Source organism: Mesocricetus auratus, unplaced genomic scaffold, assembly GCF_017639785.1.
Source record: "Mesocricetus auratus isolate SY011 unplaced genomic scaffold, BCM_Maur_2.0 Super-Scaffold_6730, whole genome shotgun sequence".
NCBI lineage: Eukaryota > Metazoa > Chordata > Mammalia > Rodentia > Cricetidae > Mesocricetus > Mesocricetus auratus.
This window is the reverse complement of record NW_024429184.1, coordinates 116,915,663-116,929,360: the sequence shown is the minus strand read 5'-3', so window position 1 is coordinate 116,929,360 and position 13,698 is coordinate 116,915,663. Positions and strand designations below refer to the sequence as shown.

Below are 13,698 nucleotides of genomic sequence, written 5' to 3'. Positions count from 1 at the left end.
CAGTTAAGAGGTCCTGAGTTCAATTCCCTGCACGGAGACTCACAACCATCTGTAATGGGACTTGATGCGCTCCTCTGTCTGATGTCCTCTTGTGTGGTGCAGGCACACATGCAAATAGAGCACTCCCATACATAAAATAGTAAATAAATCTTTAAAAATGATAGCAACAATGACAAAGGCAGGATTACCTACTGGCATGAGATGAGACGTATGCACTTAGCTTTATAAGAAACGGTAAAGCTAGAAAAAAAAAGAAAAAAAAAAAGAAAATCACAGTCAGGGATCAGGAAAATCAGTTAGCAAATCCAATCACTGTGGGTTAAGTTTCTAACATTGACCAGAATACAGTTAAATGAAACAATAAATGAAAAGTGCTAATAATATTTCATACATAATAGATGAATAAATAGACATGTTTAAAATATATAAAACTGGGATTTAAATACTGGAAGATTTCAATTATAAATCTAGATGCTTGTATATAATCATAATTTATGTATTTTTCTCAACAAAGTTCAGGACCTACTCTCTGAAAAACTTAGAGCAAAAATGTTGTACCTTCAATATTAAAAAGGTTGATATTAAAAAAAAAAAGAAACGGTAAAGCTATTTTCAAAGCTGTAGAATCACTTTACATTCCTACTGAAAATGTTACCAGCTGTCCTGTTGCTATACTCACTCTTACTGTGTATCCTTTCTAGTAAATATATAGCACTATCTCGCTGTGTTTTCAATTGTTTCCTTATTGACCAAAGACACTAAGTGCATTTTCATGTTATATTTTCTTGAGCTATCAGCTCAAAACTTTCATTCTGCTTTAACTTAGTTGGCTGTCTATTTAAAGTTTAGCTTAGTTTTGTTTTGTTTTGTTTTGTTTTGTTTTGTTTGAGACAAGGTTTCTCTGTGTGGCCTTGGTTGTCCTGAACTTGCTCCTTGTAGACCAGGCTGGCCTCAAACTCAAATCTGCCTGCCTCCGCCTGCCTAGTGCTGGGACTAAAGTCATGCGCCACCACCATCCAGCAAACTGTGAAAGTTTTTAAGAATGTATTCCATGCATGACTCCATTTGTTCATCTGCGTTTCATGGGTCTTCTCCCAGATGGAGACTTGGATTTTCACTCCCTTAGTAGTACTCGGAAGAGAAGTTTTGATAAAGCCCCAAGCTACTCAAACATTCACTTATGAATGAAATAAGAGCTAGGAATCAAACCCAGGGCCTCGTTCATGACAGAAAAGTGTCCTTCCCTAAGCTGCACTCTCCGCCCCTTTGTGTTTCTCATGTCCTATTTAAGGAGTCTGTGCACATGGAAAACAGTTTTCATCTATATCCTCCTCTAGGGGTTTGATGGTGTTACTGTTTGTAATATGGTATCTGATCAGTTTTGAGTTGGTGTTTATGTTAGGTATAAAAGTTCATTTTCTGAAGGAAAAAAGTCCACATTAAAAAAAACGAGAGCATGACTTTTGGAGGGTGTGAGGGGATAGGAGGCAAATATGGGAGGAGGGGGTTAAATATAAAAATACATTATATGCATATATAAAACTCAAAGAATTAATAAAATATGCATTTTAAAGAAGAAATACAATTTTTTCTACAAACCTTGTGTCTTGGTTTACTGTTAGTTATTGTGATAAAACACTGGCCAAAGGCAATTTGGGGAGGAAAGGGTTTATTTCTGCTTATAGGGTACAGTTCACCATTGAGGAAAGCCAAGGCGGAGACTGGAGTAGAAGCCAGAGGAGTGCGGCTAACTGACTTACTCTTCATGCCCTGCTCAGCTTGCTTTTTATAAACCCAGGACTGCCTAGGGGTGGCACCATCCATAGTGATCTGACCCTCCCACATCAACCATTAATAAAGAAAATACCCCCAAAGACTTACCTATATACTAACCTGGTGGGGGCATGCTCGCAATAAAAGTTCCCTTCTCCCGGGGAACTACAGGTTTGTGTCAAGTTGACAATAATTAATCAGCATATTTTGGAACCTGGACTCTTAATAAAATGCAGAATTATTCTAGTGGCGTTTTCGGTAGATGTGGTAGTTTGAGTGAGAATGGTCCTCATGGGCTGTTTGGTCCCTGGTTAGTGGAACTGTTTGGAAAGGATGAGGAGGTGTGGCTTTATTGGAGCAGTGTGTCACTGGGGGTAGGATTTGAGGTTAAATGGATTACTCTCTCAAGTGTAAGAAAGCGCCCAATTAAAGGCTTTCTTTTGTAAGAGCTGCCTTGGCCGTGGTGCCTCTTCACAGGATTAGAACTATGACTAAGACAGTAGGTTTCTGTGGTGGTTTGAAAGAAAATGTCCCCCAAAGGGAGTGGCACTACTGTATGGCCTTGTGGAATAGCTGTGGCCTTGTTGAGGAAGAATGACACTGTGGAGGAGGCTTTGGGATCTCATATATGCTCAAGATACCCAGACCAGTGAGACAGACCACCTCCTATTGCCTGCAAGATGTGGGACTCTCGGCTGCTTCTCTATCACCATGTCTGCCTGCATGCCACTATGTTCCACCATATGGACTAAACCTCTGAGCTGTAAGTGAACCGCCCCAATTAAATGTTTTCTTTTGTAAGAGTTGCCACGGTCATGGTGTGTCTTCACAGCAATAGAAACACCCAGACAAGGAAGTAAGTTTCTTAGGATTTCTAAATAACCAAACACATTCTCTGCAACAAATGGACATTTTATTTCATTTTGTATTGCCCTTTTCTTTTTCTTGTCCTATTGGTTTAGCTAAGAGTTTCAGGACAGGATTGGGTATAAAAGGTATGAGTGGTCCTCCTTCCTTTGTTTATGATCCTTCCTAAGAGAAAGCATTTGGTTTTTATTCATAGATACCGTTTAGCCGATTGGAGAGCAGAGCCTCAGAGTAAACTGGCTAGCAAGACCTGGGATTCAGCTGAGATCCTGCAACTAAGAAAAATAGGCAATCCTGCCTCAACAGAAACAGCAACTAAGAACAATTCCCATATCATCCCTAAACCTACACATGCACACACACACACACACACACACACACACACACACGCACACACACAACACACATACACGCGCACACACCATACATACATACATGCATGCATGCATGCATGCATACATACATGAACAACACACACACATGAAAAAAGAAAAAATATAATATGAAACTTTTGATGGGGGCTGGAGAACTGATTCATTGGTTAAGAGCATTTGTTGCTCTAGCAGAATACCTGAATTCAGTTCCGGAACCCACATGTTGGCTCACACCCATCTGTAACACCAGTCACTGGAATCTGGTGCCCTTCTCTGGCCTCTGTACCAGGAAAGCATGCATGCAGGTAAAAACTCATACACATAAAATAAAAATAAGTTTTTATTTAATTTGAAAATTTTACAAAACATTTATCTGACAAAAAATCATCTCTAGCATATCCAAACACCTCTAAAAATTCAAAATTTGTAATTTCTAAAATTCAGCTAGAAGTAGAGGGGATGGATATAAATGCATTCTATGTACATGAAAAGTCATAATAAAACACTTTACTTACTCGGGAGGCAGAGGCAGGCGGATCTCTGTGAGTTCAAGGCCATCCTGGTCTACAAAGTGAGTTCCAGGAGAGCCTCCAAAACAATACAGAGAAACCCTGTCTCAAAAAACCAAAAAAAAAAAAACCCTTTACTTTGTCTTTCCAATAAAAATAAAACCAAATTAGAAAATTGTCAAAAATCATACTTCTCTGAAGAAAATACATGAATGAAAAACCATATGCCCAGTGTCACTAGCTTATTGTAGATATGCAAATTAAAACTGCAGTGAGAATTCACAGGGCTGTTTAAGACCTGGTGGATAATTTCAAACCCTGATGAGAAGGTGGAGAAAAGGGATCTGCCAAACACTGTTGGTGGGGATCAGAAAAGTCTGCTGATTCCTATAAAACTGTAAACGTGTGTGTGTGTGTGTATGTGTGTGTGTGGTCTATAGCTTAACTTTTCATTCTTTTAACCAGGACTTTGCAGAATAGTTTTTCTTTTTTTTTTAAAGATTTATTTATTTATTACATATACAGTGTTCTACCTACATGCCAGAAGAGAGCACCAGATTAAATTGTAGATGGTTGTGAGCCACCATGTGGTTGCTGGGAATTGAACTCAGGACCTCTGGAAGAGCAGTCAGTGCTCTTAACCTCTGAGCCATCTCTCCAGCCCGCAGAATAGTTTTTCATTTCAATGATATGTTTTGGTGAGAACTTCTCAAGACTCTCAAGTCCTAAAGATTTTTCTTCTGTATTTCCTTCTAAAAGTTTCATCATCAGAAGACTTCCTAAATTTTGTTGCAGTCTGTTGTAATGACTCTTTTTCATCTCCGATTTCTATAGTTTGAGTGACCTCTTCTTTGGATCAAGCTGGCTAAGGACTTGTTTATCTTGTTTGTCTTTTCAAAGAACCAACTCTTTGTTCCATTGATTCTTTGTGTTCTGTCCATTTCATTTCCATCATGTCTGCCCCTGATTATAATTATCTCTTTCTGTCCAGTAATTTGAGGTTTGGGTTTTTCATGTTTTTCCAAAGCCCTAAAGTGTCTCATTAAGTTACTTATTTGAGAGTTCTCTGATTTTTTTTAAAGATTGATCTTTCTTAATTGCATTTTTAATTATATGTAGGTGTGTGAGCTTCTGCACGTGGGTATGTGTACGGCAGAGGCCGATACTTCAGATGCCCTGGAGCAGGAGTCAAGGACAACTGTGAGCTGCTCGACATGGAGGCTGGAAACCAAATTCAGGTTCCCCGAAAGAGTTGTAATTGCTCTCAACTGCTGAGCCATCTTTCCAGCCCCTATTTGAATTTTTTAATGCAGGCACTTATAGCTACAAACTTCCTGGTAGGACTGCTTTCATTATATTTCACAGGTTATGATATGTTATATGTGTTGTGTTTCCTTTTCATTCGGTTCTATGGTTTTTTGTTTGTTTGTTTGTTTGTTTGTTTGTTTGTAAACTGTCTAACTTAGCCTAGGCTAATTCTGGGTAAGCTTTCTTGCTTGGTTTCTTCAATGGCCCATTTGCCACTCGGTAGTGTGCTGTTTGATCTCTACGAGTTTGTGCATGTTCAATTGTTCCTCTTGGTGCTGATTTTAGAGGGAAGGTTTTTCATTTTGTATCTTTATTATTAATGTGTTTTTGTGTGTGCTGCATGTGTACATATGTTTGGAGATGACTGCAGTTTCCAGAAGAGAAAGTTGGATCCCCTAAGTCTTGGGTAGCAGATGATTATGGGCCCCCAATGTGGGTGCTGAGAATCAAACTCAGGTCCTCTGCAAGAATAACAAAGGCTCCTAATTACTGAGTCATCTCTCCAGTCCCTTGATTTCTAACTTTATCCACTGTGGTCAGATAGAATGCAAGAATGTATTTCAGTTTCTCAAGAATCTTCTTTATGGGGCTGGAGAAATGGCTCAGCAGTTCTTCCAGAGGACCCGGGTTCAAGTCCCTGCATGTACATGACAGCTCACACCTGTCTGTAACTCCCAGACCTGACACCCTCACACAGAGGCAAAATGCCAATGCAAATCAAATAAAAATAAATTAAAATATGCTTTATGTCCCAGCATATGATCCATTTTAGAGAAAATTCCATGAGCACTTGAGAAGGTGTATGTGTCCAGAACATTCTGTGGATGGCTGGGTTAGGTCCATTTGGCCTGATATCATCTGTGGAAGTTTGAATAGGTATGGCTCCCACATAGTCACGTGTTTGAATGCTTGACCCACAGGGAGTGCCACTATTAGGAGGTGTGGCCTTGCTGGAGAAGGTGTGACCCTGTTGGAGGAAGTGTGTCACTGTAGAGGCGGGCTTTGAGGTCAAGATGTAGAACTCTCACTCCTTTTCCAGCCCCATGTCTGCCCGCATGCTGTCATGTCCTGCCATGGCCATAACGGACTGAACCTCTGAACCTGTGAGCCAGCCCCAACTAATTAGTTTTCCTTTATAAGAGCTGCCGTGGTCATGGACTCTCTTCACAGCTAGAAACTCTAACCAAGATATCATCTAACTCAGATACTCCTCTGTTTTTGTCAGGGTGACCTGTCTATTGGTGAGAGTTGAGTATTGAAGTCACATACTATTGTGTTGGGGTGAATCTGTAACTTGATATTTAGTAGTACTTGTTTTACAAAGATAGGTATGTTTGTGTTCAGCATGTATGTCTAAAAAAGGAATGTACTCTTGTTTGGTTGTTTCCTGGACCCGTATAAAATGAATTGTATTTTTCCTGACTAACTTTGGTTTGAAATGTTTTGCCAGACATAAAAACAGCAGCGTCTCCTAGTTTCCCATCGCCACTTTCTTGGAACACCTTTTTCCATCCTTTTACCCTGTGGTAGTATCTGTCTTTGATGACAAGTGTGTTTCTCAGAGGCAGCAAGCAGATGAATTCCATTTTTTAATCCAGTTTGTTAGCTTGTGCCTTTTCATTGGTCAGTTGAGACCATTAATAGTCAAAATTACCAAAAGGGTGTACCAACTCCTGTTGTTTTATTGGTTTTGGTAGTTTGGTGTTTTTCATTCTTCTATTGTTTAACTTCTCTTCTAGGGTGGCTTATTCTTTCCTGTGACCTCATGCATGTGTCTAAGTTTCCCTTGGTTCAAAGGGCTCATTCTCGTACCTTCTGTAGAGCTGGCTTAATGACCAAGAATTCTTTAGCTTTGTTTTTTATATCATGGAAATTTTTTCTTTCTCTTACAATTATGACAGATAGTTTTGCTTAATATAGTAATCTGTGTAGTGGCTGTTGTTGACTTGCAGGACTTAAAACACATTTCAAGGGGCTGGAGAGATGGCTCAGACATTAAGGGCACTGACTGTTCTTCCAGGGGTCCTGAGTTCAATTCCCAGCAACCACATGGTGGCTCACAACCATCTGTAACGAGATCTGGTGCCCTGTTCTGACATGTAGACATACATGCAGGCAGAATACTGTATACATAATAAATAAGTAAATAAATCCTTAAAACACACACACACACACATTTCAAGACTTCCTAGCTGCCGGGGTCCAGCCTCAGTCGGGTTCAGGTCCTGAGGCAGGGAAGGGGCATGGCACAAGGAAAAATTCTGTCCACCAGGTTGGATTGCCCTCAAGTGGCCCGGAATAGCTCAAACCATCTTTATACTTAAACAGAGTTTTCTCACCAGGGTTACATTAACAGCTTTACTGTTGGTCCTCTTTTTGACTATTAAGAAATATATCTTATTTTAAGGAATACATTGTAGCCATTATTAAAACCCCATTGTTCCTCTTTATGCTTCCCCAAATACACCTTTCCACCCCCTAATAACCTTATTCTAGACATAGAGGTCAGCGTTTTTGCTGCTTAACCAAATATCAAGCCTGCTCTGCCAGCACTTACATCAGCTGGCAGCTACTTGAGTTACAAAGTTAAAAGTGATAGACATGGGTACAATGATTAAGGACAACAACGGTCAAACCCAAACAATTTTTCATGTCTGCCAGATATGTATCTATACAGTTCCCTTCTCTACAAGAAGGCCCCATGTCTCAGTCTCTCTGTGAAAGGCACTCTTCCCATCTCCCTATGCCACGCTTCTTCCACCAATGTAAGCTCCTACGTATGGTAAAGATGGATCTGTCCATCTCATATTTTGCATTACATCTTTTCCTCTTGGAGCATACCAGATCCTACCGCTGATTCTATATGCTCGGGGTCCAGAGAACCTACTCTCAACAGTTGGAACCATGTGTGTTACGGGGGCTTTTTCCCTATTCTGTGTATGCAAGCCTTACTCTCCTTTCCAGAACTGTGAGACATGGCTGCTGTTCCAAGTGTCGTTTTCTCATTTATACCCAGCTGTCTCTATTGAGTCAGAAAAGAGATTGGGATTTGTATTAGTAATTCCAGATAAGAGATTTGAGAAGCATTAGCCGCCTGCTGATTCTAAAGGGAAAACATTCAAGAAAGAACAGAATTTCCAGGGAAAATTACAGCTGTTGCATGTGTGACTGAAAAAGTAAAACTAAAAACTACCCAAACAATCACCAATGTAATGAGGAAAAAACCTGCAAGATGCATGAATTTTGCAAATTCCTGTGCTGTCCCATGGACTACTGGTCTTCACTAAGTGAGAGTCCATTGCCTCAGGTGCCTTGCCCTGAGGAAACCTGTTGGACAGGGCATGCTGATCCGAGACTAGGCTTCATGGCTCCTAACACCTAACTTTTTAAGTTTCTACTGAGAAATCTGCTGTGTTCTATTGGGCCTGTCTTTATGTGTGACCTGGTTCTTCTCTCTTGCTTTCTTTGGTCTACGTAATTAGCATCTGAACTATGTTACAGTGTAGGGATGTTCCTTTCTATCTCGTCTGTTTCATTCTCCTGCACCAGAATGGTCACCTTTCCCCCAGATTTGGGAAATGTTTCTACTATGGTATTTTTCTATGCCTTTAACATGAAATTCCTCACCCCTCTCTTTGCCTAGTCCTTAGATTTTGGCCTTTCCATTCTATCCCCCCAGCTCAATGCTCCACTTAAACTTTCTATCACTTTATGTTTGTCAGTGTCTGAATTCTAATTCCTGTGCCCTGTCTTGGAGCCTCAGGTTCTCCCTCCCTTCATCTTTCCTATTGGTGAGGCTTTCCATGGAACATTTGACTTATTGAATTTTGTATCTCTAGTATTTCAGTTTTCTTTTTGTTCACTATTTCTCTTTATTAAATTCCAGTTTCATGTCCTGTAATGACTTCCTTATTTCTTTCAGCTATCCATTTGTGTTCTCTGGAATTCATGCCAGGGTTTATTTTTGTTCTCTTTTGCATACTTACCATTATTCCTTTGAATTCTTTGTCTGAGATTTCATTTAACTCACTAATATTGGAAGCCATTACTGTGGGGTTGGTACTCTTTGGAGAGGTCATGCTGCCTTGGTCTTTCTTGTCTCTTGTGTTTCTGTGTTGGGAGTTAAACATTACCATTCTTATTCTCTTACTGAAAGTGTTTTTGATGTTCAAGAGGGACTTAGTTGTAGTGGGTTGAGGTGACATTTTCATCAGATGAAACTGGTGTTTGGGGCACCAGGCTTGATCCCCAGTACTCTCTTGAGCATAGAATACCATCTGCAAAGGCAGTCATTCTCAAAAGACCCACCTACTATGACCATACAGTAATAGTCCACTTTTTCAATCACTTCTGAGCCAGCAAAATGGCTCAGTGGGTAAATGTGCCTGCCACCAAGCCTGACAACCTAAGTTCCTACCTGGACCACATAGTGGAAGGAGAGAACTGACTCCCGCAAGTTGTCCTCCGACTTCAATTTGCACATTGTGGCACACACACTCACAAATGCACACATGTGCGCACACACATACATCAATAAGTGTAAAACACCCACCAATTATTTCTGAAGGGCCAGCTATTTTTGGAAGTAAATTTATAGAACTGTATTTATCAGTGGAAAAAGGAAAAAGCAAGGTAGGGCCAGTGAATAGTATTGGATTGATAGAGAAAAGGATGGAAATTAAATAGAAAAGTGTAACAAGTTCTTTTTTGTCCCTCTAGCCAGCTCCCAAATAATGACATAGAGACTTCTTTTAATTATGAAAGCTCAGCCTTAACTTAAGCTTGTACCTAATTTAAATTAATCTTCTTTTATTAACCTATGTTTTACCATGTGGCTTTTTACCTATCTTTCATTGGCATCTCCTCTGTGCCTTGATTATCTCCTCTTACTTCTCCCTGTCCAGAAGTCCCACCTATACCTCCTGCCTAGGTATTGGCCATTCAACTCTTTATTAAACCCCAAACAGCAATCTATCCTCACACAGATGAGAAAATAGGCCAGGCAGTGGTGGTGCATGCCTTTAATCCCAGCACTCGGGAGGCAGAGGCAGGAGGATCTCTGTGAGTTCAAGGCCAGCCTGGTCTACAGAGCGAATTCTAGGACTGCCTCCAAAACAATACAAAGGAACCCTGTCTCAAAAAACCAAAAGAAGGAGGAGGAGGAGGAGGAGGAGGAGGAGGAGGAGGAGGAGGAGGAGGAGGAGGAGGAAAACAAAAGAGAAAAAAGAAAAGAAAATATAAGAGGCGGTGCAGGAAGGAAAGTGAGATGATTTGGGCTAAAGATAGAATGGAGAGAGGTAAAATAAATGAAATCAGGTAGCCTATCCCCGGGGTTCTCAACCTGTGGGCCACAACCCCCTTGGGGGGCACATGTCCTGCATATTAGACATTTACACCACAATTCATATCAGTAACAAAATTACAGTTATGAAGTAGCAATGAAATAATTTTATGGTTGGGGTCACCACAGCATGAGGAGTATTTAAGCGTCTCAGTGTTAGGAAGGCAAGCACTGCCTTAAGGAGGATGAGACAGAAGAGACCCCATAAACAAGACCAGCCTGTGATCTGGGGGAGTTTTTAAGAAGTAAGAGTTTTAAAAAGATTAAGATGAGATAGACACTGAGTGAGGTGGCACATACCTTTAAGGGAGGCAGAAAGAAGCAGGCTGACTTCTGTGAGTTCTAGGCCCTCCAGGGCTGCATAAGAGCTAGATCCTGCCTCCAAAGAGAGAAAGGGTGTGAGAGCAAGACCAGAGCAGCCGGGCTGTGGTGGCGCACGCCTTTAATCCCAGCACTCGAGGTCACCCTGGTCTACACCGTGAGGTCCAAGACAGCCAGAGCTACTCAGAGAAACCCTGTCTCCAACCAACCAACCAACAACAGAGGAGGAGCAGGAAGGACCAGCCTACTAAATCAGCCCTGGGTATGAATACACTTTAACCTCTTGCTAGATCCAGTCTCTAATCTCTCAGATGTTTATGGCATCCCCGGGCATTCCTTTCAGAGATCGGTGCTCCACGCTGGTCACACTTCTGGGGTTGGCAATGCTGTTCTCACTTCCAGACTCTCCTTCCGGAGACCATGACAGATGCTGATCTGGCCAGTAGTGACACATATTGTAAATGTTAGACTGCTGGGTGTTTGGGTTTACTATCTTTTAAGACGGAGTGAAGTTTGCCTTGAGAAGCAATTTCCTTTTCTGATTGGGTTTATGTTTATAAGGTTTCTTAGGACTGGTCTATGGTAGCTTTTGTCTTGAGCTGACTTAACCCTACTACTTAAGTTTGACCTTTTTTATTGATCTGAGTGTTGAGCAGGAACTCTGTTCTACCTTCCATGGAAGCTATGCATTCATTCCAAGCCCCCAAGATCTCCGAGGACTCTTCAGTTTGTATCTCTGGTGTGTGTGTGTGTGTGTGTGTGTGTGTGTGTGTGTGTGTGTGTGTGTGTGTGTGTGATGTATTTGTGAAGTTCAGAGGATTACCTGGGAAAGTTGGCTCTTTCCTTGCCCAGCCATTTTCCCATGTTCCTTTCTTGTTATTGTTTATAATGATATGGTTATATAACCTAGAAATTATTCTGCTTCAACTTAGAAGGATCTTCATTTTTAAAATAGTTCCACAAATCCCATTGTATGTGCACATACCTTAGTCTGTTCAGCTATCTATAATTTGTCATTTAGTTGGTTTCCAATATTTTGCAATTGAAAATAATTCTGAGCCAGATGTGACACTCTGAAGGCAGAGGCAGGAGGATCTCTGTGAGTTCAGGCCCAACCTGATCTGTAGAGTGAGTTCCAGGGCATCCAGAGCTATTACATAGAGAAAACCTGTCTTAAAAACTAAATTAAGGGCTAGAGAGATGGCTCAGAGGTTAAGAGCACTGGCTGATCTTCCAGAGGTCCTGAGTTCAATTCCCAGCAACCACATGGTGGCTTCCAACCATCTATAATAAGATCTGGCATCCTTTCTGGCAAGAAAGCGTATATGCAGGTAGAATACTGTATACATGAGAAATAAATAAATCTCTTTAAAAAACAAATTAATAATAAATAATAATAACAATTCTAAAATGAATAGCCTGGTACACATATATGTATGTATTTTTAAATAATTTTTTTGGTTTTTCGAGACAGGGTTTCTCTTTATTGTTTTGGAGGCTGTCCTGGAACTCGCTCTGCAGACCAGGCTGGCCTCACACTTACAGAGATCTGTCTCCAGAGTGTGAGATTAAAGGTGTACACCACCAAGCTTGCTTATTTTTATTATTTTTAATTATGCATGTGTGGTTGTGTGCACTTGAATGCAGTGTGCTTTTAGAGACTAAAAGAGAGTGTCAGATTCCTTGGAGCTAGAGTTACAGGTGGTTGTGAGACACTTGAAATGAGTTCTGGTAACCAAACCCAGTGCTTCCGCAAAAGCAGTAGGTACTCTTACCTGCTAAGCCATTTCTCCAACCTTTATTTTAATTTTGGGATGTATATTTAGACTCAATTCTTGTTAGTGTGATTTCTGGGCTAAGAGGAAAATATATGTGAAACTCTGGCAATAGGTATAATAATTTTGCCCCATACTGGCCACACCATTTTACAGCCTTACACTAAATTAAACTGCCTATTATCCCTTAGTCTCATCCCCACAATGTGTCCTCAGACTTTGTAAATTTTTATCAATCTGGTTATAAAAAGACATCTCAGTCTCCAAAACACCAAAGGATACAATTAAAAAGTAGGTTGCAGAACTACATAGAGAAGTCTCAATAGAGGAGTCTAAAATGGCTGATAGGCACTTGAGAAAGTGCTCAACATCCTTAGCCATCTGGGAAATGCAAATCAAAACAACTCTGAGATACCATCTTACTCCTGTCAGAATGGCTAAAATCAAAAACACCAAAGACAATTTATGCTGGAAAAGATGTGGAGAGAGAGGAACACTCCTCCACTGCTGGTGGGAGTGCCAGCCTACAATCCAATGGCCAGAGAGTCTGGGAAACAGAACCTTCATTCAATGACTGATGGAAGCAGAGGCAGACTCCCACAGCTAAACACTGAGCTGAAGTCAAGGAACCCAGTGACAGAGAGGGAGGACTGATGAGCAAAAGGATTAAGACTGGGCTGGTTTAACCTCCAGAAACAGCTGACCTGACATGGGGTAGCTGAATCCCAGACTGGGAATCTAGCATGAGACTGATCAAGACCCCCTGAATGTGGGTGTCAGTGAGGAGGTCTAGGTAATCTATGGGGCCTTGGGTAGTAGATCAGTATTTATCCAGGCATGGTGGTGCATGCCTTTAATCCTGGCGTTTAGGAGGCAGTCTGGAAAAAAACAGAACTCAAGATTATCGTCAGCTATAAGGTGAATTCCAGACAAGCCTAGGCTACAGGAGACCTGTTTCAAAACAAGCAAGCAAAGACAAGGTCATTGACTTCTAAAACCATTGTTTATTGTTCAAACATATTTCTAGATTTATTTTAAAGTGTGTGTGTGTGTGTGTGTGTGTGTGTGTGTGTGTGTGTGTGTGTGTGTGATGCATGGGTACGTGCACATGAACACAGGTGCTCATGGGGGCCAGAGGATCACCTGGAGCTCATTGCGAGTGGTATGAACCATCATGTGGGTGCTGGGATCTGAGCTCTGGTTCTCTGACAAGCAGAATAAGCCCCTGAGGCAGCCCCCCCTACCCCCATGCTATTTATGAGATCTTTTTCTTGCTCTGAGAGTAGACAGAATGAAGATATTATGAAATGTATTTAAATTTGCAGATTATCTTTTCCAAACAGAACATCTAAAATATTCAGGTAGACGTGAGGTAAATATTAATGCTAACCCATTCTGATTTCCTACCAAATCTTTGAATATCCCCTTGT

At 40.9% G+C, this 13,698-nt stretch overlaps 1 protein-coding gene across 20 annotated transcripts in view; it reads left to right on the top strand.

The window, feature by feature from the left end:
- Positions 1–13,698, top strand: part of LOC101832181 (protocadherin gamma-C4) — a 210,359-nt gene that overhangs the window by 155,098 nt on the left and 41,563 nt on the right. The window contains exon 2 of one of the 20 annotated variants that reach the window (XM_040741910.1): positions 2,837–3,052. The exons of the other annotated variants lie outside the window; for them this stretch is intronic. Within the exon in view, the coding sequence (XP_040597844.1) occupies positions 2,837–2,875 (39 nt within the window). The 3' untranslated portion in view covers positions 2,876–3,052. Of the gene's footprint in view, positions 1–2,836; positions 3,053–13,698 lie in introns of those variants that run through there. 20 annotated transcript variants of the gene reach the window in all.